The 20562-nt window shown below is 72.0% G+C and overlaps 2 protein-coding genes across 2 annotated transcripts in view; one reads left to right on the top strand and one right to left on the bottom strand.

Moving 5' to 3' along the window:
- Positions 1-6354, top strand: part of CPSF1 (cleavage and polyadenylation specific factor 1) — a 19346-nt gene extending 12992 nt beyond the window's left edge. The window contains exons 29-38 of the mRNA XM_072855045.1: positions 248-332; positions 420-561; positions 1847-1999; positions 2088-2264; positions 2371-2437; positions 2684-2731; positions 2831-2986; positions 4453-4582; positions 5302-5440; positions 6199-6354. Coding sequence (XP_072711146.1) covers positions 248-332; positions 420-561; positions 1847-1999; positions 2088-2264; positions 2371-2437; positions 2684-2731; positions 2831-2986; positions 4453-4582; positions 5302-5440; positions 6199-6246 — 1145 coding nt within the window. The 3' untranslated portion in view covers positions 6247-6354. The remainder of the gene's footprint in view (positions 1-247; positions 333-419; positions 562-1846; positions 2000-2087; positions 2265-2370; positions 2438-2683; positions 2732-2830; positions 2987-4452; positions 4583-5301; positions 5441-6198) is intronic.
- On the bottom strand, positions 6350-20562 carry ADCK5 (aarF domain containing kinase 5). The gene is made up of 15 exons (XM_072851755.1): positions 20491-20562; positions 19391-19455; positions 16769-16909; positions 16613-16688; positions 15313-15513; positions 13313-13453; positions 12322-12435; positions 12116-12247; positions 10359-10442; positions 10161-10242; positions 9365-9443; positions 9195-9286; positions 6875-7127; positions 6679-6795; positions 6350-6595 (listed from the first exon to the last, which is right to left on the bottom strand). The coding sequence occupies exons 1-15, from the start codon at positions 20506-20508 to the stop codon at positions 6490-6492; spliced, it is 1701 nt and encodes a 566-aa protein (XP_072707856.1). The 5' UTR covers positions 20509-20562; the 3' UTR covers positions 6350-6489.

Raw genomic sequence — 20562 nt, 5'->3', positions numbered from 1 at the left:
TGTCCCCCCAGCCCCGTGTGTCCCCCCAGCCCCATGTGTCCCCCCCAATGTGTCGTCCCCCGCCCCATGTGTCGTCCCCCAATGTGTCCCCCCCAAGCCCCGTGTGTCCCCCCATCCCTGTCCCCCCAGCCCCGTGTGTCCCCCCATCCCCGTGTCCCCCCATCCCTGTCCCCCCCGGCCCCGTGTCCCCCCCAGCCCCGTGTCCCCCCCCGTCCCCCCGCGCCCCCTGAGCGCTGTCCCCCCGCAGACGAGCGCTACATCCACCCGCAGCAGGAAGCCTTCTCCATCCAGCTCATCTCCCCGGTGAGCTGGGAGACCATCCCCAACACCCGGTGAGCACCCCCAAACCCTGCCCCTCCCCCAGCACCCCCACCCCGGGGTGGGGCTTTGGGCCCGATCCTGCCCCCGCGTGCCCCCAGGATCGACCTGGAGGAGTGGGAGCACGTCACCTGCATGAAGACCGTGTCCCTCAAGAGCGAGGAGACGGTGTCGGGCCTCAAGGGCTACATCGCCGTGGGCACCTGCCTGATGCAGGGCGAGGAGGTGACCTGCCGCGGACGGGTGAGTGGGGGGCGCCCGGGGGGCTCGGGGGGCTCCCGGGGCTCGGGGACGCCCGGGGGCTCGGGGGAGGCACAGCGGTCTCGGGGGATGTCCAGGGGCTTCAGGGGACGCCCAGGGGTCTCGGGGGATGCCCAGGGGTCTCAGGGCGTGCCCAGGGGTCTCAGGGGACACCCGGGGGTCTCGGGACACACGGGGTCTTAGGGACACACGGGGGTCTCGGGGATGCCCAGGGGTCTCGGGGGACATGTGGGGGTCTCAGGGGACACCCAGGGGTCTTGGAGGATGCCCAGGGGTCTCAGGGTGTGCCCGGGGGTCTCGGGGACACACGGGGGTCTCAGGGCGTGCCCGGGGTCTCGGGGACACCCAGGGGTCTCAGGGACACACGGGGGTCTCGGGGATGCCCAGGGGTCTCAGGGCGTGCCCAGGGGTCTTGGGGGCACCCAGGGGTCTCGGGGACACACGGGGGTCTCAGGGCGTGCCCAGGGGTCTCGGGGGACAGCTGGGGGTCTCGGGGGCACACGGGGTCTCAGGGGATGCCCAGGGGTCTCGGGGGACACCCGGGGTCTCAGGGACACCCAGGGGTCTCAGGGACACACGGGGGTCTTGGGGGATGCCCAGGGGTCTCAGGGGCACCCAGGGGTCTCGGGGACACCCGGGGTCTTGGGGATGCCCAGAGATCTTGGGGACACCCAGGGGTCCTGCAGATGCACGGGGGCTTCAGGGGGCACCCAGGGGCCTTGGGGGCACCCAGGGGCCTCGGGGGACATGTGGGGTCTCTGGGGACACCCAGGGGTCTCGGGGACACACAGCGGTTTCAGGGGACACCCAGGGGTCTCAGAGGATGCCCAGGGGTCTCGGGGGGCACCCAGGGGTCTTGGGGGACATGTGGGGGTCTCGGGGGCACCCGGGGGTCTTGGGGGACATGTGGGGGTCTCTGGGGACACCCGGGGTCTCAGGGGACACCCAGGGGTCTTGGGGGGCACCCAGGGGCTTCAGGGGCCACCCAGAGGCCTCGAGGGACACATGGGGGTCTTGGGGGGCACCCAGGGGCTTTGGGGGATGCCCAGGGGTCTCGGGGGCACCCAGGGGTCTCAGGGGGCACCCAGGGGTCTCGGGGGGCACCCAGATCTCTCGGGGGACGCCCGGGGGGTCCCACAGCAGAGGCAGTGGGACCTCTGCCCTGGGCCGGGCTGTGGGTGGCTGTGGGGGTGTCCCAGCTCTGTGTGTGTCCCCCCGTCCGTCCCCCCGTCCGTCCCCCCGTCCCCCCGCTCCGTGTCCCCCCCAGATCCTGATCATGGACATCATCGAGGTGGTGCCGGAGCCGGGGCAGCCGCTCACCAAGAACAAGTTCAAGGTCCTGTACGAGAAGGAGCAGAAGGGGCCGGTCACCGCCCTCTGCCACTGCAACGGCTACCTCGTCTCCGCCATCGGCCAGAAGGTGACCGGGGCGCGGCGCGGCCGCCGCGGGGACGTCCCCCCGGGAAGAGCCGGGGCGTCACCCGCGTCCCCCCGCGGTGTCACCGCAGATCTTCCTGTGGAGCCTGAAGGACAACGACCTGACGGGGATGGCCTTCATCGACACCCAGCTCTACATCCACCAGATGATCAGCGTCAAGAACTTCATCCTCGCCGCCGACCTGATGAAGAGCATCTCCCTCCTGCGCTACCAGGAGGAGAGCAAGACCCTCTCCCTCGTTAGCCGGGTAACGACCGCCCCGGCGATACCGGCGCCTCGCCTGCCGCGACCGCCGCGCTTCAGTCGGGGGGGGTTTTTCTTCTCCTCCTCTTCCTCCTCCTCCTCCTCCGCAGGACGCCAAGCCCTTGGAGGTCTACAGCGTGGACTTCATGGTGGACAGCACCCAGCTGGGCTTCCTGGGTAGGTCCCGCGGGGCTCCCGGCGCTGCCGCGGGGCTCCCGGCGCTGCCATGGGGCTCCCGGCGCTGCCGCGGGGCTCCCGGCGCTCCTGGGGGGCTCCCGGTGCCGCCACATGGCTCCCGGTGAAGCCAGCCCCACGCCCAGGCGCGGGCCCGTCCTTCCCCGGGGCGGCAGGACGGGGCAGGCCTGGCGCGGGTGCTCCGGCGTCGCCGGCGGCACATCCGGCGAACCTCCCCCCTCCCCGCAGTGTCCGACCGCGACCGCAACCTCCTGGTGTACATGTACCTGCCCGAAGGTGAGGGGCTGGCGGCGGGGCGCGGGTTCGGGGGGGCTCGCCGCGCCGGCTGGGCGCCGTACCGCGCCGTGCCGCGCCGCCACGTGCCGCCTTCCCCAGCCAAGGAGAGTTTTGGCGGGATGCGGCTGCTGCGGCGCGCCGATTTCCACGTGGGCGCCCACGTCAACACGTTCTGGCGGACGCCGTGCCGGGGGGCCGCCGAGGGCCCCAACAAGAAAACCAGCGCCTGGGAGAACAAGCACATCACCTGGTTCGGTGAGCGGGCGGGGCCGGGCGGGGCCGGGCGGGGCCCAGGTGCGCCCCGTGGGCGCGGGCCCCGGGCGCCGGGATTTGGGGGCTGGGTGCTGGGGGCTGGGGTTGGGGGGCTGGGTGCCGGGGTTTGGGGTGCTGGGTGCTGGGGTTTGGGGGCTGGGGCCCAGGTGGGTCCCTTGGGTGCTGGGGTTTGGGGCGCTGGGTGCTGGGATTTGGGGGCTGGGTGCTGGGGGCTGGGGTTTGGGGTGCTGGGCTTTAGGGTTTGGGGTGCTGGAATTTGGGGTGCTGGGTGCCAGGATTTGGGGTGCTGGGTCCCAGGTGGGTCCCTTGGGTGCTGGGGTTTGGGGTGAGGGACCCTGGGTGCCAGGATTTGGGGTGCGGGGTGCTGGGGTTTGGGGTGCTGGGTGCTGGGGTTTGGGGCGCTGGGTGCCAGGATTTGGGGTGCTGGGTCCCAGGTGGGTCCCTTGGGTGCTGGGGTTTGGGGTGTGGAGCCCTGGGTGCTGCTGGGATTTGGGGTGCGGGGTGCCAGGGTTTGGGGTGCTGGAATTTGGGGTGCTGGGTGCCAGGATTTGGGGGGCTGGGGCCCAGGTGGGTCTCTTGGGTGCTGGGGTTTGGGGTGCAGGGCCCTGGGTGCTGCCGGGATTTGGGGGCTGGGTGCTGGGGTTTGGGGTGCTGGAATTTGGGGTGCTGGGTGCCAGGTGGGTCCCTTGGGTGCTGGGGTTTGGGGCCCTGGGTGCCGGGATTTGGGGGGCTGGGTGCTGGGTCTGTGCTGGGTGCAGGGCCCTGGGTGCTGGGATTTGGGGTGCTGGGGTTTAGGGTTTGGGGTGCTGGGTCTGTGCTGGGTGCCGGGATTTGGGGTTTGGGGTGCTGGGTGCCGGGGTTTGGGGTGCGGGGCCCTGGGTGCTGGGGTTTGGGGTGCTGGGTGCCAGGGTTTGGGGTGCAGGGCCCTGGGTGCCAGGATTTGGGGTGCTGGGTCCCAGGTGGGTCCCTTGGGTGCTGGGGTTGGGGGTGGGGCCCTGGGTGCCAGGATTTGGGGTGCTGGGTGCTGGGGGGCTGGGGTTTGGGGCCCTGGGTGCCGGGATTTGGGGTTTGGGGTGCTGGGTCTGTGCTGGGTGCGGGGCACTGGGTGCGGGGATTTGGGGTGCTGGGGTTTAGGGTTTGGGGTGCTGGGTGCTGGGGTTGGGGGGCTGGGTGCCAGGTGGGTCCCTTGGGTGCTGGGGTTTGGGGTGTGGGGCCCTGGGTGCTGCCGGGATTTGGGGGCTGGGTGCTGGGGGCTGGGGTTTGGGGCCCTGGGTGCCAGGTGGGTCCCTTGGGTGCCGGGATTTGGGGTGCCGGGACCTGGGGGGTGCACAGGCCGCGGCCTGGCCCCGCCGCTCCCCTCCCGCAGCCCCTCCCCGCGGGGCCCCCGCACGGGCTGTGGGGGAGGGGCCGGACCCCCGCCCCCCGGCGCCCCAACCCCCGGCCCCCAGCCACGCTGGACGGGGGCGTGGGGCTGCTGCTGCCCATGCAGGAGAAGACGTACCGGCGCCTGCTGATGCTGCAGAACGCCCTGGGCTCCATGCTGCCCCACCACGCCGGCCTCAACCCCCGCGCCTTCCGGTACCGCGCCCCACGGCCGCCCCACGGCCGCCCCACGGCCCCGCCCCCGCGGCGCGGCCCCCGCCCGCGGCTGCCCCTCGGACGTCCCGGGGCGGATAAGGGGCTCGGCTCCGGCCCCACGGCTCGGCCCTGTCCCCGGCCCCACGGCTCGGCCCCAGCCCCACACCTCATCCCTGTCCCCAGGCCTTGGCCCCAGCCCCACACCTTGTCCCTGTCCCCAGCCCCACACCTCGGCCCCAGCCCCACACCTCATCCCTGTCCCCAGGCCTGGTCCCTGTCCCCACACCTCATCCCTGTCCCCACACCTTGGCCCCAGCCCCACACCTCATCCCTGTCCCCAGGCCTTGGCCCCAGCCCCACACGTTGTCCCTGTCCCCAGCCCCATGCCTCGGCCCTGTCCCCAGGCCTTGTCCACAGCCCCACACCTTGTCCCTTGTCCCTGCCCCACACCTGGTCCCCAACTCTACACCCTGCCCCCAGCCCCACACCTCATCCCTGCCCCCAGCCCCACACCTCATCCCCGTCCCCAGGCCTCGTCCCCAGCCCCACACCTCGTCCCCAGCCCCACACCTCGGGGAACACCGTCCCCACCGTGCCGCCTTGCGCCCCACTCCTGTGCCAGCGCCCTGGGGCGTCACCGGGAGGTCCCCAAGCGTGTCCCCCCCATCCCCGGTGCCGGCGCCCCCCGGCGCGGGTGCCAGCGCCGCGCTCGCCCGCAGGCTGCTGCACGTGGACCGGCGCATCCTGCAGAACGCGGTGCGCAACGTGCTGGACGGGGAGCTGCTCAACCGCTACCTCTACCTCAGCACCATGGAGCGCGGCGAGCTGGCCAAGAAGATCGGCACCACGCCCGACATCGTCAGTGGGGCGCCGTGGGGCTGGGCCGTGGGGCAGGGACGGAGGGCTCAGCCGTGGGGCAGGGCGGTGGGACAGAGCCATGGGGCTGGGCCGTGGGGCAGGGATGGAGGGTTCAGCTATGGGGCAGGGCGGTGGGACAGAGCCATGGGGCAGGGGTGTGGGGCAGGGTGGTGGGCCTGGGCTATGGGGCAGGGGTGTGGGGCAGAGCGGTGGGGCTGGCCCGAGGGGCAGGGGTGTGGGGCAGGGATGTAGGGCTTAGCCATGGGGCAGGGTGGTGGGGCTGGGCCATAGGGCTGGGATGTGGGGCAGAGCGGTGGGGCTGGCCCATGGGGCTGGCCCGAGGGGCAGGGGTGTGGGGCAGGGATGTAGGGCTCAGCCATGGGGCAGGGTGGTGGGGCTGGGCCATAGGGCTGGGATATAGGGCTCAGCCGTGGGGCAGGGATGTGGGGCTGGGCTGGGGGACATAGCCGTGGGGCAGGCCACCCTCCACCCCACAGAGCTCTGCTGTCTGCTGTGCCCCACAGATACAGGTGTCAGGTTCCAGCCCCTGTGAGCTCTGCCCCACACAGACATGTGTCTGGGCTCCCTGCCCTATACCTTGTGCCCCACACAGACGCCCGTCCAGGCTCCCTGCCCTATATGCTGCAGCCCCTGTCACCCCCAGCAGCCCCTGGGCCCCCCACGTCCCCCCTCGCTGTGGGTCTGCCCCACACCCCCTGCCCCACGCCGCCCTCCCCAACGCCTCTTTCTCCCCCCAGATCCTGGAGGACCTGCTGGAGATCGACCGGGTGACGGCTCACTTCTGAGGGGGCCCCGCTCCCCCCCAGCCCCCCAGATCCCCCTCCGTGCCCCCCGCGGCCCCCACATCGTCCCCACGCCCCCCACCGGAAATTTATAAAGAAATGGGAAAAACCAACCCCCATCCCCACGGCCCCGGCTGCGTTCTTGGTCTCCTCGGGGGGACGCTTTCGGCCGCGTGGGTGGGTGCTGGGGGGAGGGTTTATTTTTGGGGTGCGGGGGGGGGTGTATGGGGGGGCCCCCCCCTCTCGCTACGCCTGCAGGTACTCGTAGAGCTGCTGGCTGTGGGGCAGCAGCCCCCAGGAAGCCAAGAGGCGCAGGGCCGAGGCCGTCAGCTTCATGGCGATGCTCTCCAGCCTGCGGGCAGAGCCGGGGGAGGTGGGGGGGGGCGTTATGGGGGGCGCCCCCCAATTGTCCCCGTGTGCGCCCCCCCCCGTTACCTGAGGGCCACCTCGAACCTGAGGCTCTCCCAGGCCACCCTGACCCAGCAGAAGAAGCCGCTGCCGCGGATGCCGGCGGCTTTCTCCCCGCTCAACCGGCTCCAGCTCCGCACGGCGCTGTGGGGCACGAGGGGGTCGCTGCGGGGCGCGGCTGGGAGGCGCGCGGGGTTCCCCCAAGCCGCCCCCCACGCGTCACCTCTTCGCCATGACGAAGTAGCGGTCGACGGGGGCCCCCAGGGCGGCGTTGATGCTGCGCACGGTGTTGATGTTGCGGAAGACGAGGAGCATGGGCCGGGGCAGGGCGCGCAGCACGGCCAGGACGCGCCCGAAGCGCTGGGCCGCCATCTCCTGCATGTAGGCCCGCTCGGCCCGCGAGAGGACGTCGGCCAAGGCCCCGGGCCCGGCCCGCAGCGGGCGCTGCATCAGGATCTCGCAGAAGAGGAAGTAATCTGGGGGGCACCCCAGGGGGCGAGGGTTGGGGGGCAGCACCCCAAGGAGCGAGGGTTGGGGGGCAGCACCCCAAGGAGCAGGGACCCATCCCCAGGGAGCAAGGGTTGGGGGGGGCAGCACCCCAAGGAGCAAGGGTTGGGGGGCAGCACCCCAAGGAGCAGGGACCCATCCCCAGGGAGCGAGGGTTGGGGGGCAGCACCCCAAGGAGCGAGGGTTGGGGGGCAGCACCCCAAAGAGCGAGGGTTGGGGGGGCAGCACCCCAAAGAGCGAGGGTTGGGGGGCAGCACCCCAAGGACCCATCCCCAGGGGGTGAGGGTTGGGGGGCAGCACCCCAAGGAGCGAGGGTTGGGGGGCAGCACCCCAAGGGCAAGGACCCATCCCCAGGGAGCGAGGGTTGGGGGGCAGCACCCCAAGGAGCGAGGGTTGGGGGGCAGCACCCCAAAGAGCAAGGGTTGGGAGGGGCAGCACCCCAAAGAGCGAGGGTTGGGGGGCAGCACCCCAAGGGCAAGGACCCATCCCCAGGGAGCGGGGGCCGGGGGGCAGCACCCCAAGGAGCGAGGGTTGGGGGGCAGCACCCCAAAGAACGAGGGTTGGGGGGGGCAGCACCCCAAAGAGCGAGGGTTGGGGGGCAGCACCCCAAGGGCAAGGACCCATCCCCAGGGAGCGAGGGTTGGGGGGCAGCACCCCAAGGAGCGAGGGTTGGGGGGGCAGCACCCCAAAGAACGAGGGTTGGGGGGCAGCACCCCAAGGACCCATCCCCAGGGAGTGAGAGTTGGGGGGCAGCACCCCAAAGAGCGAGGGTTGGGGGGCAGCACCCCAAGGACCCATCCCCAGGGAGCGAGGGTTGGGGGGCAGCACCCCAAGGGCAAGGACCCATCCCCAGGGAGCGAGGGTTGGGGGGCAGCACCCCAAGGAGCGAGGGTTGGGGGGCAGCACCCCAAAGAGCGAGGGTTGGGGGGGCAGCACCCCAAGGACCCATCCCGGGGGAGGAGGAGTTGGGGGGCAGCACCCCAAGGAGTGAGGGTTGGGGGGCAGCACCCCAAAGAGCAGGGACCCATCCCCAGGGAGGAAGAGTTGGGGGGCAGCACCCTGAGGTGCCCACAGGGAGGAAAGGGGGTGGGAGCACCCCAAGGAGCAGGGACCCATCCCCAGGGATGAAGGTTTGGGGGGGGGGGGCAGCACCCCAAAGAGGGAGGGTTGGGGGGCAGCACCGCAAGGAGCGAGGGTTGGGAGGGGCAGCACCCCAAGGACCCATCCCCAGGGAGGAGGAGTTGGGGGGCAGCACCCCAAGGAGTGAGGGTTGGGGGCAGCACCCCAAAGAGCGAGGGTTGGGGGCAGCACCCCAAGGACCCATCCCCAGGGGTGAGGGTTGGGGGCAGCACCCCAAGGAGTGAGGGTTGGGGGCAGCACCCCAAAGAGGGAGGGTTGGGGGCACCACCCCAAGGACCCATCCCCAGGGAGTGAGAGTTGGGGGGCAGCACCCCAAGGAGCAGGGACCCATCCCCAGGGAGCGAGGGTTGGGGGGCAGCACCCCAAGGAGCGAGGGTTGGGGGGCAGCACCCCAAAGAGCGAGGGTTGGGGGGCAGCACCCCAAGGAGCAGGGACCCATCCCCAGGGAGGAAGAGGTGGGGGGGGGCAGCACCCCCAAAGAGGGAGGGTTGGGGGGGGCAGCACCCCAAGGACCCATCCCCAGGGAGGAAGGGTTGGGGGGCAGCACCCCAAAGAGCAGGGACCCATCCCCAGGGAGGAGGAGTTGGGGGGCAGCACCTCAAAGAGCGAGGGTTGGGGGGCAGCACCCCAAAGAGCGAGGGTTGGGGGGGGCAGCACCCCAAGGACCCATCCCCAGGGAGCGAGGGTGGGGGCTGCAGCACCCTAAGGTGCCAGGGGGAGAAAAGGGGGTGGGAGCACCCCAAAAAGCAAGCACCCATCGCAGGGAGCGAGGGTGGGGGCTGCAGCACCCCAGGCCCGGGGGATCGTCCCCGTCACCCCGCCGGCTGCTGCCGCCGCGGGGGGGGGGGGGGGGAGGCGGGGGGGTCCCCCCGTTGCGGGCGCAGGTCCCGGCTCACCCTCGACACCCAGCTCGGCCGAGCGCAGCTTCATGGCGGCGTCGTCGCGCAGGACGATGGCTCTCCAGAGCTGGCACAGCGCCGCCCGGTCCCTGCCAGGCCCAGGCTCAGCCCCGGGGGACACCCCCGAGCCCCCCCGCCCCCCTTTACTGGGGGAGGGACCCCCTCACCTCTCGCTGAGGAACTCGTAGAGGCCGTGGTCGAGCAGGACGAGCTGGGCTTTGCCGTCGGGGCCGCGGCGCACCAGCACTGCGGGGGCGGGTTGGGGACCCCCGCCGAGGGGACCCCCCCTTCCTTGGGGACCCCCCCTTGGGGACCCCCCCCTTCCTTAGGGAACCCCCGCCGAGGGGACCCCCCCTTCCTTGGGGACCCCCTTGGGGACCCCCTCCCTTAGGGAACCCCCACCGAGGGACCCCCTTCCTTAGGGAACCCCCGCCAAGGGGACCCCCTTCCTTAGGGACCCCCTTGGGGACCCCTCCCTTAGGGAACCCCACCGAGGGACCCCCTTCCTTAGGGAACCCCCCTTGGGGACCCCCTTCCTTAGGGAACCCCTGCCAAGGGGACCCCCCTTCCTTAGGGACCCCCTTGGGGACCCCCTTCCTTAGGGAACCCCACCAAGGGGACCCTCCCCTTCCTTAGGGACCCCCTTTGGGGACCCCCTTCCTTAGGGAACCCCTGCCGAGGGACCCCCTTCCTTGGGGACCCCCTTGGGGACCCCCTTCCTTAGGGACCCCCTTCCTTGGGGACCCCCTTCCTTGGGGACCCCCCCTTCCTTAGGGACCCCCTTCCTTAGGGAACCCCCGCCGTGGGGACCCCCTGCCTTGGGAACCCCTCTCCTTCCTTAGGGACCCCCCTTGGGGACCCCCGCCGAGGGGACCCCCTTCCTTAGGGACCCCCCCCCTTGGGGACCCCTCCCATTCCTTAGGGACCCCTCCCCACCCTGGGGACCCCCCCCCCCCCCCGTACCGTTCCCGGGGTGGGGGTCGGCGTGGATGAAGCCGGTGTAGAAGATTTGCTCGGCGAAGACCCGGATCAGTTTGTCGGCGGCCTGCGGCGGCAGCGGGCTCGGTCCCCCGTCCCCGTGTCCCCGTGTCCCCGTGTCCCCGTGTCCCCGTGTCCCCCGTGTCCCCCGACCCCCCGACCCCCGTCCCCCGTGCCACTCACATCCCGCAGGCCCAGGCCCTGCCTGCGGATCCCCTCCACGTTGGTGATCTTGCAGCCCTCGCAGAAATCGGCCGTCAGCACCCGCTGGGGACGGGGGACGGGGGACAGAGGGGACATGGGGGGACAGAGAAGACAGGGGACACGGGGACAGGAGGTGACGGGGGACACGGAGATGGGGGACACACGGGGGATGGGAGGGACAGGGGACATGGGGGGACAGAGAAGATGGGGGACACGGGACAGGAGGTGACGGGGGACACGGAGATGGGGGGACACATGGGGGACAGGGGAGACAGGGGGGACACAGGGAACAGGGGGACATGGGGACGGGGGACACAGGGGGACAGGAGGGACATGGGACAGGGGATGGGGGACAGGGATGGGGACAGAGAATATGGGGGACACACGGGACAGGAGGTGACAGGGGGACACGGAGACAGGGGGATGGGGGACATGGGGACAGGGGGACACAGGGGACAGGGAGGGACACGGGACAGGGGGATGGGGGGACATGGGGGACGGGGAGACAGGGGGACACAGGGAACAGGGGGGACATGGGGACGGGGGGGACACAGGGGGACAGGGAGGGACATGGGATGGGGGGATGGGGGACAGGGATGGGGACAGAGAAGACAGGGGGGGACACAGGGGGACAGGGGGGACACAGGGGGCAGGAGGGGACAGGGGGGTCACCTCTGCCCGTCCCTGCCCTGCCGGGGCGGCTGCTCCGCGCCCCCCCCGGCCCTGCCGTCCCTGTCCCCTGTCCCCACCACAGTCCCTGTCCCCTGGGCCACAACGTGCCGGTCCCTTGTCCCCACCGTGTCCACAGCCCCTGTCCCTGTCGTACCCGTGGTCCCTGTCCCCACCGTGCCCCCACCCCCTGTCCCCATCGCCCCCACGGTCCCTGTCCCCTGTCCCCACCGTGCCCGCAGACCCCGTCCCCTCGTCCCCTCCCTGTGTCCCCCGTGCCTGTGTCCTGTCCCCAGTCCCCTCCCCTTGTGTCCCCCTCCCTGTGTCCCCATCCCCGTGTCCCCATCCCCGTGTTGTCCCCCCGGTCTCTGTCCCCATGTGTCCCCCTGGTCCCTGTCCCTGTGTCGCCACCCCCATGTCCCCATCCCCATGTCCCCCCAGTCCCTGTCCCCACGTCCCCATCCCTGCATCCCCATTGCCTTGTCCCTGTCCCCTGTCCCCATCCCTGTGTCCCTGTCCCCATGTCCCCATCCCTGCGTCCCCCCCCGTCCCTGTCCCTATGTCCCTGTCCCCATGTCCCCCGTGGTCCCCATCCCCACGTCCCCATCCCCACGTCCCCATCCCCATGTCCCCATGTCCCTGTCCCCATGTCCCTGTGTCCCTGTGTCACCCCTGGTCCCTGTCCCTGTGTCCCCATTCCCACATCCCTGTCCCCATGTCCCCATCCCCATGTCCCTGTGTCCCCCTGGTCCCTGTCCCCGTGTCCCCATCCCCATGTCTCCCCCGGTCCCCATCCCCACGTCCCCGTCCCCATGTCCCCATCCCCGTGTCCCCCTCCAGTCCCCATCCCCGTGTCCCCATGTCCCCATCCCCATGTCCCTGTGTCCCCCCATGTCCCCATCCCCATGTCCCCATCCCCACGTCCCCATGTCCCCGTCCCCATGTCCCCATCCCCATGTCCCTGTGTCCCCCATGTCCCCATCCCCATGTCCCTGTGTCCCCCCATGTCCCCATCCCCGTGTCCCCCTCCAGTCCCCGCGTCCCCGTCCCCGCGTCCCCGTCCCCACCTTGCTGCTCTTGTCCCAGTGCACGCGGGGCACCACCACGTAGCCGCAGTGCCGCAGGTCGCGGGCGCAGCGCTCCGCGTTCCGGCCCTCGTTCTCGAAGTCCAGCTCCCGCGCCAGCGTCCCCTTCAGCTCCTGGGGACACGGGGGGTGACCGGCGGAGGGGGGGCGGGGCGGGCCGGGGGGGCCGGGGTGCTCCCCCCCCGCACCTGCAGCACCCAGCCCAGGGCGAAGTCGGGGTGCATCAGCTCCACGAGGCGCAGCAGCAGCTCCAGCGTCCGGATGTCGCCCTCGAAGCGGTCGCGCAGGTCGATGTACTGCACCTGGGGGGCGCGGGGTGCTGGGGGGGGCCGGGGGAGGGGTCCCTGAGGGTCTTGGGGGGATGGGGAGGGGCTGGGGTGGAGTCATGGGGAGGGGCTGGGGGGTGCTGGGGGTGTGGGGTGCTGGGGGGGGGTCCCGGGGAGACATGGAGAGGGGGTCCCCGAGGGTCTTGGGGGGATGGGGAGGGGCTGGGGGTTGTGGGGTGCTGGGGGGTCCCGGGGGAGCCATGGAGGGGGTGCCCCCAAGGGTATCGGGGAGAGGGGTGTGGGGAGGGTCCAGGGGGAGTCACGGGGAGGGGCTGGGGGGCTGGGGGGAGGGGCTGGGGGTGCTGGGGGGGTGTGGGGTGCTGGGGGAGGTCCCGGGGGAGCCATGGAGAGGGGGTCCCTGAGGGTCTTGGGGGGATGGGGAGGGGCTGGGGGGACCTGGGGGTGGGCCATGGAGGGGTGCCCCCAAGGGTATCGGGGAGAGGGGGTGGGGGAGGGTCCGGGGGGAGTCATGGGGAGGGGCTGGGGGTCCCGGGGGTTGTGGGGTGATGGGGGCCTGGGGGGTCCCAAGGGTATGGGGGGAGGGGCTGTGGGGGGATCTGGGGGAGGGGTCCGGGGGAGTCATGGGGAGGGGCTGGGGGTCCCGGGGGTCCCGGGGGAGCCATGGAGAGGGGGTCCCCGAGGGTCTTGGGGGGGATGGGGAGGGGTCGGGGGGATGCGGGGGGAGGGGGAATCCACGGGGGAGCCCCTGGGGAGGGGCCGGGGAGAGTCATGGGGGCGGGGACGCTGGGGGGTCCCGGGGGTGGGGGTCTCCCGGAGAGGGGGTCCCCAAGGGGTCGGGGGGCTGGGGAGGGAGGGGACCGGGGGGCGGGGTCCCTGGGCTCCTGGCCCCCACCTTGACGGCCACGGGGGTGCCGTCCCGCAGGGTGGCCCGGTGGACCTGGGCCAGGCTGGCGGCGGCCACGGGCTCGTAGTCAAAGTGCTGGAATAGCCCGGCCGGGGTGGTCTGGAAATCCTCGAGGAACAGCTCGTCCAGCTGCGTCGGGGGACAGGGACGGGGACAGGGGACAGAGGGGACAGGGACAGGGGACAGGGACAGGGACGGGGACAGAGGGGACAGGGGACAGGGACAGGGGACAGAGGGGACGGGACAGGGACAGGGACAGGGGACAGGGACAGGGACAGGGGGCACGGGGGACACAGGGGACATGGGAACAGGGGACAGGGGACACAGGGACAGGGACAGGGGGACACAGGGGACAGGGACAGGGGACACGGGGGACAGAGGGACAGGGACAGGGGACAGGGACAGGGATGGAGACAGAGAGGACAGAGGGGACAAGGGGGACAGGGATGGGGAGAGGGGACAGAGACGGGGACAGGGACAGGGATGGGGACAGAGGGGACAGGGGGGAGAGGGACAGGGATGGGGACAGGGGACACAGGGGACAGAGACGGGACAGGGATGGGGACAGGGGCGAGAGGGACAGAGATGGGGACAGAGAGGACAGAGACGGGGACAGGGACAGGGATGGGGACAGGGACAGGGGGGAGAGCGATGGGGACAGAAGGGACAGGGACGGGGGGACAGGGGACAGAGGGGACAGAGGGGACAGGGATGGGGACAGGAGGGGACAGCGTGGGGACGGGGCAGGAGGGTGCTTGGGGACACCCCCCCAGCAGCCCCTGGGCTGGGGGCACCCGGCCACGGTGTCCCCACGCCTGGGATCACGGCGTCACCGGGGCGGGGACCGTGGTGTCCCCATGCTTGGAGTCCCCATGTCCCTGTTAGGGACCGCTGGGCCACCACGCTCAGGGCCACGGTGTCCCCACGGCCCCGGCCACGCCGTCCCCGCACCCAAGGCCGCGCCGTCCCCATGTCCCCAACCACGATGTCGCCACGTCCCCAGCCACGATGTCCCCATGTCCCCAACCACGACATCCCCAACCACACCGTCCCCATGTCCCCAACCACAATGTCCCCATGTCCCCAACCACGCCGTCCCCACGTCCCCAACCATGATGTCCCCATGCCCAGGGCCACGACGTCCCCATGTCCCCAACCACGCCATCCCCACGTCCCCAACCATGATGTCCCCACGCCCCCAGCCACAACGTCCCCATGTCCCCAACCACGCCGTCTCCATGTCCCCAACCACGATGTCCCCACACCCAGGACCACGTTGTCCCCACGTCCCCAGCCACGATGTCCCCACGTCCCCAGCCGCGCTGTCCCCATGTCCCCAACCACGATGTCCCCATGCCCAGGGCCACGATGTCCCCACACCCAGGGCCATGCTGTCCCCACGTCCCCAACCACAATGTCCCCATGTCCCCAACCATGACGTCCCCACGTCCCCAACCACGCTGTCCCCATGTCCCCAACCACAATGTCCCCACACCCAAGGCCACAACATCCCCATGTCCCCAGCCACGACGTCCCCACGTCCCCAGCCACAACGTCCCCACGTCCCCAACCACGCTGTCCCCATGTCCCCAACCACGATGTCCCCATGCCCAAGGCCATGATGTCCTCACACCCAGGACCACCCTGTCCCCATGTCCCCAGCCACGATGTCCCCACGCCCAGGACCACGATGTCCCCACGTCCCCAGCCACAACGTCCCCATGTCCCCAACCACGATGTCCCCAACCATGATGTCCCCACGTCCCCAACCACGATGTCCCCACACCCAGGACCACGACGTCCCCACGCCCAGGGCCATGCTGGCCCCCAGTCCCCAACCACGATGTCCCCATGTCCCCAACCACAATGTCCCCAACCACGCCGTCCCCACGTCCCCAGCCGCGCCGTCCCCACGCCGGTGGGTGTGTGTGTGGGGGGGGACACCCACACGCCCGCCGCCGCCCCGCGCCCGGGCCACCCCCGCCCACCTCGCGGTAGCCGCGCCGCAGGGCCCGGTCCTCCAGCGGGCGCAGGGTGGCCGCGTACTCGGGGGGCAGGAGGTGCCCGAAGGCGCAGAGCCCCTGGCCCAGCTTCACGTAGAGGCCCCCGTTGCGCAGGGCCCCCCGCAGCAGCCGCTCCGCCCCGCGCCGGTGGCACCGCGACATGGCCGCCGCGAAGGCCGGGCTGCCCTGCGCGACCCGCGTCACCCCGGGCGGCCACCGAGCCCCCCGGGCGGCCACCGAGCCGAGCCCCCAGCTCACCACCGAGCCCCCGGGTGGCCCCCTGAGCCCCCCAACCAGCCCCCAGACCCCCAACCGGCCACCGAGCCCCCAGGTGGCCACCGAGCCCCCGAGCGGCCACTGAGCCCCTCCAACTGGCCACCGAGCCCCGGGTGGCCACCGAGCCCCCAACCCCTTGCGGAGCCCCCAACTCACCACTGAGCCCCCCAACTGGCCACCCAGCCCCCAAGTGGCCCCTGAGCCCCCAACCCCTTGCTCAGCCCCCAAGTGCCCCCTGAGCCCCCCAAGCGTCCCCCAGCCCCTAACTGGCCACCAAGTCCCCCAACCCCTCACCCAGCCCCCCAAGTGGCCCCCTGAGCCCCCCCAGCCCCCCCAGCCCCCCAACCCCTGGCCCAGCCCCCCAGCGCCCCCCCAGCCCCCCAACCCCTCACCCAGCCCCCCAGCCCCCAACCCCTGGCCCAGCCCCCAGCACCCCCCAGCCCCCAACCCCTGGCCCAGCCCCCAACCCCTCACCCAGCCCCCCAGCGCGCCCCCAACCCCTCACCCAGCCCCCCAGCACCCCCCAGCCCCCAACCCCTGGCCCAGCCCCCCAGCCCCCAGCCCCTGGCCCAGCCCCCCAACCCCTCACCCAGCCCCCCAGCGCCCCCAACCCCTCACCCAGCCCCCCAGCACCCCCCAGCCCCCCAACCCTCACCCAGCCCCCAGCCCCCAACCCCTGGCCCAGCCCCCCAGCACCCCCCAGCCCCCAACCCCTGGCCCAGCCCCCCAACCCCTCACCCAGCCCCCCAGCGCCCCCAACCCCTCACCCAGCCCCCAGCACCCCCCAGCCCCCCAACCCCTGGCCCAGCCCCCCAGCCCCCAGCCCCTGGCCCAGCCCCCAACCCCTCACCCAGCCCCCAGCGCCCCCAACCCCTCACCCAGCCCCCCAGCACCCCCCAGCCCCCCAACCCCTGGCCCAGCCCCCCAGCCCCCCAGCCCCCAACCCCTGGCCCAGCCCCCCAGCCCCCAGCCCCCAACCCCTGGCCCAGCCCCCCAGCCCCCCACTCGCCTCCTCCAGCCCCCGCAGCGCCACGTTGGCGGTCCACCAGTAGTCCACGGAGATGCGGATGCCCACGGCCAGCGACCTGGGGGCGGGGGGCAGGCGGGGGGCTCAGGGCCGGGCCGAGAGCCGCCGCCCCGGCCCCCCTCGCCCCCGCGCCCCAACCTGCCGAAGCGTCCCACGCCGTCCAGCAGCAGCCACAGCCGGCGGCGCTCCCGGCGCTCGGCCCGCAGGTACCAGCCACCGGCCAGGGGCAGCCCCAGCGCCAGCCCCAGCAGCGCCGGCCGCAGCAGCCCCCCAAGCGGCCTGCCGTGGGGCGGGACGTCAGGGGGCCCGCGTGCCCCCAGCGCCGGGACCCACAGCTGCCCCCCGGGAGCCACATCTCAGCCGGGGACCCACAGCTCCCCCCTGGGACCCATAACTCCTCCTGGGACCCACATCTCCCCCTGGGACCCACAACCCCCTCTGGGACCCACAACCCCCTCTGGGACCCACAACCCTCTCTGGGAGCCACATCTCAGCCGGGGAGCCACAGCTCCCCCCTGGGACCCATAACTCCTCCTGGGACCCACAGCTCCCCCCCAGGACCCACAACCCTCTCTGGGACCCACAGCCCCCTCTGGGACCCACAACCCCCTCTGGGAGCCACATCTCAGCCGGGGACCCACATCTCGCTCGGGGACCCACAGCTCCCCCCTGGGACCCATAACTCCTCCTGGGACCCACATCTCCCCCCTGGGACCCAGAACCCTCTCTGGGACCCACAGCCCCCTCTGGGAGCCACATCTCAGCCAGGGACCCACATATCGCTCGGGGACCCACAGCTCCCCCCTGGGACCCATAACTCCTCCTGGGACCCACAGCTCCCCCCTGGGACCCACAGCTCCCCCCTGGGACCCACAACCCCCTCTGGGACCCACAGCCCCCTCCGGGAGCCACATCTCAGCCGGGGACCCACATCTCGCTCGGGGACCCACAGCTCCCCCCTGGGACCCATAACTCCTCCTGGGACCCACAGCTCCCCCCTGGGACCCACAACCCTCTCTGGGACCCACAACCCCCTCTGGGACCCACAACCCTCTCTGGGAGCCACATCTCAGCCGGGGAGCCACAGCTCCCCCCCGGGACCCATAACTCCTCCTGGGGCCCACAACCCCCTCTGGGACCCACAGCCCCCTCCGGGAGCCACATCTCAGCCGGGGACCCACATCTCGCTCGGGGACCCACAGCTTCCCCCTGGGACCCATAACTCCCCCTGGGACCCACAGCTCCTCCCTGGGACCCACAACCCCCTCTGGGACCCGCAGCCCCCTCTGGGAGCCACATCTCAGCCGGGGACCCACATCTCGCTCAGGGACCCACAGCTCCCCCCTGGGACCCATAACTCCTCCTGGGACCCACAGCTCCCCCCCAGGACCCACAACCCCTCTGGGAGCCACATCTCCCCCTGAGCCCCATAACTCCCCTGGGACCCACAGCTCCCCCCAGGACCCACAACCCCTCCAGGAGCCACATCTCAGCCAGGGACCCACATCTCGCTCGGGGACCCACAGCTCCCCCCTCGGACCCACAACCCTCTCTGGGACCCACAACCCTCTCTGGGAGCCACATCTCAGCTGGGGACCCACAGCTCCCACCTGGGACCCACATCCCCCTCTGCGTCCCTCACCTCCGACGGGGACCCACAGCTCCCCCTGGGACCCACATCTCCCCCTGGGACCCACAACCCTCTCTGGGACCCACATCCCCCTCTGGGAGCCACATCTCAGCCGGGGGGAGGCGCCTCGCTCCGGGACCCACATCTCAGCCGGGGACCCACAGCTCCCACCTGGGACCCACATCTCCTCCTGGGACCCACAACCCCCTCTGGGACCCACATCTCAGCCGGGGACCCACATCTCGCTCAGGGACCCACAGCTCCCCCCTGGGACCCACAACCCCTCTGGGACCCACAGCCCCTCTGGGACCCACAGCCCCCTCTGGGAGCCACATCTCAGCCGGGGGGAGGCGCCTCACTCCGGGACCCACATCTCAGCCGGGGACCCACAGCTCCCCCCTGGGACCCACAACCCTCTCTGGGACCCACAACCCTCTCTGGGAGCCACATCTCAGCCAGGGACCCACATCTCCTCCTGGGACCCACAGCTCCCCCCCCGAGACCCACATCTCCCCCCTCAGCCCCACAACTCCTCCTGGGACCCACATCTCAGCCGGGGGAACACGTCTTGCTCTGGGACCCACATCTCACTCTGGGACCCACAGCTCCCCCCTGGGACCCACATCTCCCCCCCGAGACCCACATCTCCTCCTGGGACCCACAGCTCCCCCTTGAGCCCCACAACTCCTCCTGGGACCCACAACTCCCTCTGGGACCCACATCTCAGGCGGGGGGACGCGTCTTGCTCTGGGACCCACAACTCCTCCTGGGACCCACATCTCCCCCTCTGCCCCACATCTCCCCCCGCATCCCATATCTCCACTGGGACCCACATCCCTCCCTGTGACCCACATCTCCCCCGTGGAACACACGTCTCTCTCTGGGACCCCCATCTCCTCCTGGGACCCACATCTCCCCCCTGGGACCCACATCTCCCTGGGACCCACATCTCCCCCCTCTGCCCCACATGTCCCCCCTGGGACCCACATCTCCCTCTGGAACCAGCATCCCTCCCTGTGACCCATGGCAGCCCCCTGCACCCCACATCTCCCCCTTGGGACCCACATCTCCCCACAGGACCCACATCCCCCCTGCACCCCACATCCCCCCGCGCCCCACACGCCGCTCACCGGGGCCGGGGGGGCTGGGCCGGGGGTCGCTGCAGGGGGGGGGAGGGGAGGCGGCAGAGCTGCACCTGGGGGGAGGGGCGGTCAGTGGGACCCCGGGACCCGCCCCCCGCGCGGCTGCCCCACACCTGCCGCGGCTGCCCCACAGCCAGCCCCATAGACAGCCCCATAGATAGACAGCCCCATAGATAGCCCCATAGCCAGCCCCATAGATAGATAGCCCCACAGATAGCCCCACAGCCAGCCCCACAGCCAGCCCCATAGATAGACAGCCCCATAGATAGCGCCATAGCCAGCCCCATAGCCAGCCCCATAGACAGACCCACAGCCAGCCCCATAGATAGCCCCATACACAGCCCCATAGATAGATAGCCCCATAGATAGCGCCATAGACAGCCCCATAGATAGCCCCATAGATAGACAGCCCCATAGATAGACAGCCCCATAGATAGCGCCATAGACAGCCCCACAGCCAGCCCCATAGATATACAGCCCCATAGACAGCCCCACAGCCAGCCCCATAGATAGCCCCATAGACAGCCCCACAGCCAGCCCCACAGCCAGCCCCATAGATATACAGCCCCATAGACAGCCCCACAGCCAGCCCCACAGCCAGCCCCATAGACAGCCCAGCCCGACATCCAGCCCCACACCCAGCCCAGCCCCACGGGTGTCAGCCCCACACCCGGCCCCACAGGGTGCCCCCACCCCCCGGGGTGTCCCCCCCAGCCCCCAGGGCTCCGTGGGGCACGGGGGCCGGTTTGTGGCCCCTCCCCCCGTCCTTGAAGGGGCGTGGCCCCGCCCTCCCCCCCGCGCCCAAGGCCGCGACCCTGGCGGGATCCGGGGGGGGCGGAGGGGAGGGGGCTATGGGGGAGGGAGCCCCTGAGGAGGGGTCCGGGGGGGAGGGAGGGATTCCCCAGCGGGGAACCCCCGGGGAGCCCCGCGGGGGAGGGGATCCCGGGGCCGGGGGGGCGGGGGCTCGGAGTCCCCGGGGGCCGGGCCCGGGGGGGGGGGAGGGCGGGGTCCCCGGGGTGGGGGCGGGGAGGGGGGCCCGGGGGGGCCCGGGGGGGCCCGGGGGGGAGGGGGGTCCCGGCGCCCCTCACCGCCCGCCGCAGCCCCATCGCCGCCGTCGCCGCCGCCGCCCGGGCCGGGCCGGTCCCGCCCCCCCCGCCACG

Source organism: Ciconia boyciana, chromosome 2 (assembly GCF_034638445.1).
Source record: "Ciconia boyciana chromosome 2, ASM3463844v1, whole genome shotgun sequence".
NCBI classification, from domain to species: domain Eukaryota; kingdom Metazoa; phylum Chordata; class Aves; order Ciconiiformes; family Ciconiidae; genus Ciconia; species Ciconia boyciana.
Note: the sequence above shows the minus strand (reverse complement) of the source record. Positions and strands in the feature narration are given on the sequence as shown.

Excerpts from the sequence above, each read along its gene's own strand:
- ADCK5 (XM_072851755.1), bottom strand. Across the intron at positions 16,910-19,390 it reads GCCCAGCCCCCCCGGCCCCG|GCCGCTTGGGGGGCTGCTGC; the intron begins GTGAGCGGCGTG and ends GCCCCACGGCAG. Across the intron at positions 9,287-9,364 it reads TACGAGTTCCTCAGCGAGAG|GGACCGGGCGGCGCTGTGCC; the intron begins GTGAGGGGGTCC and ends TGGGCCTGGCAG.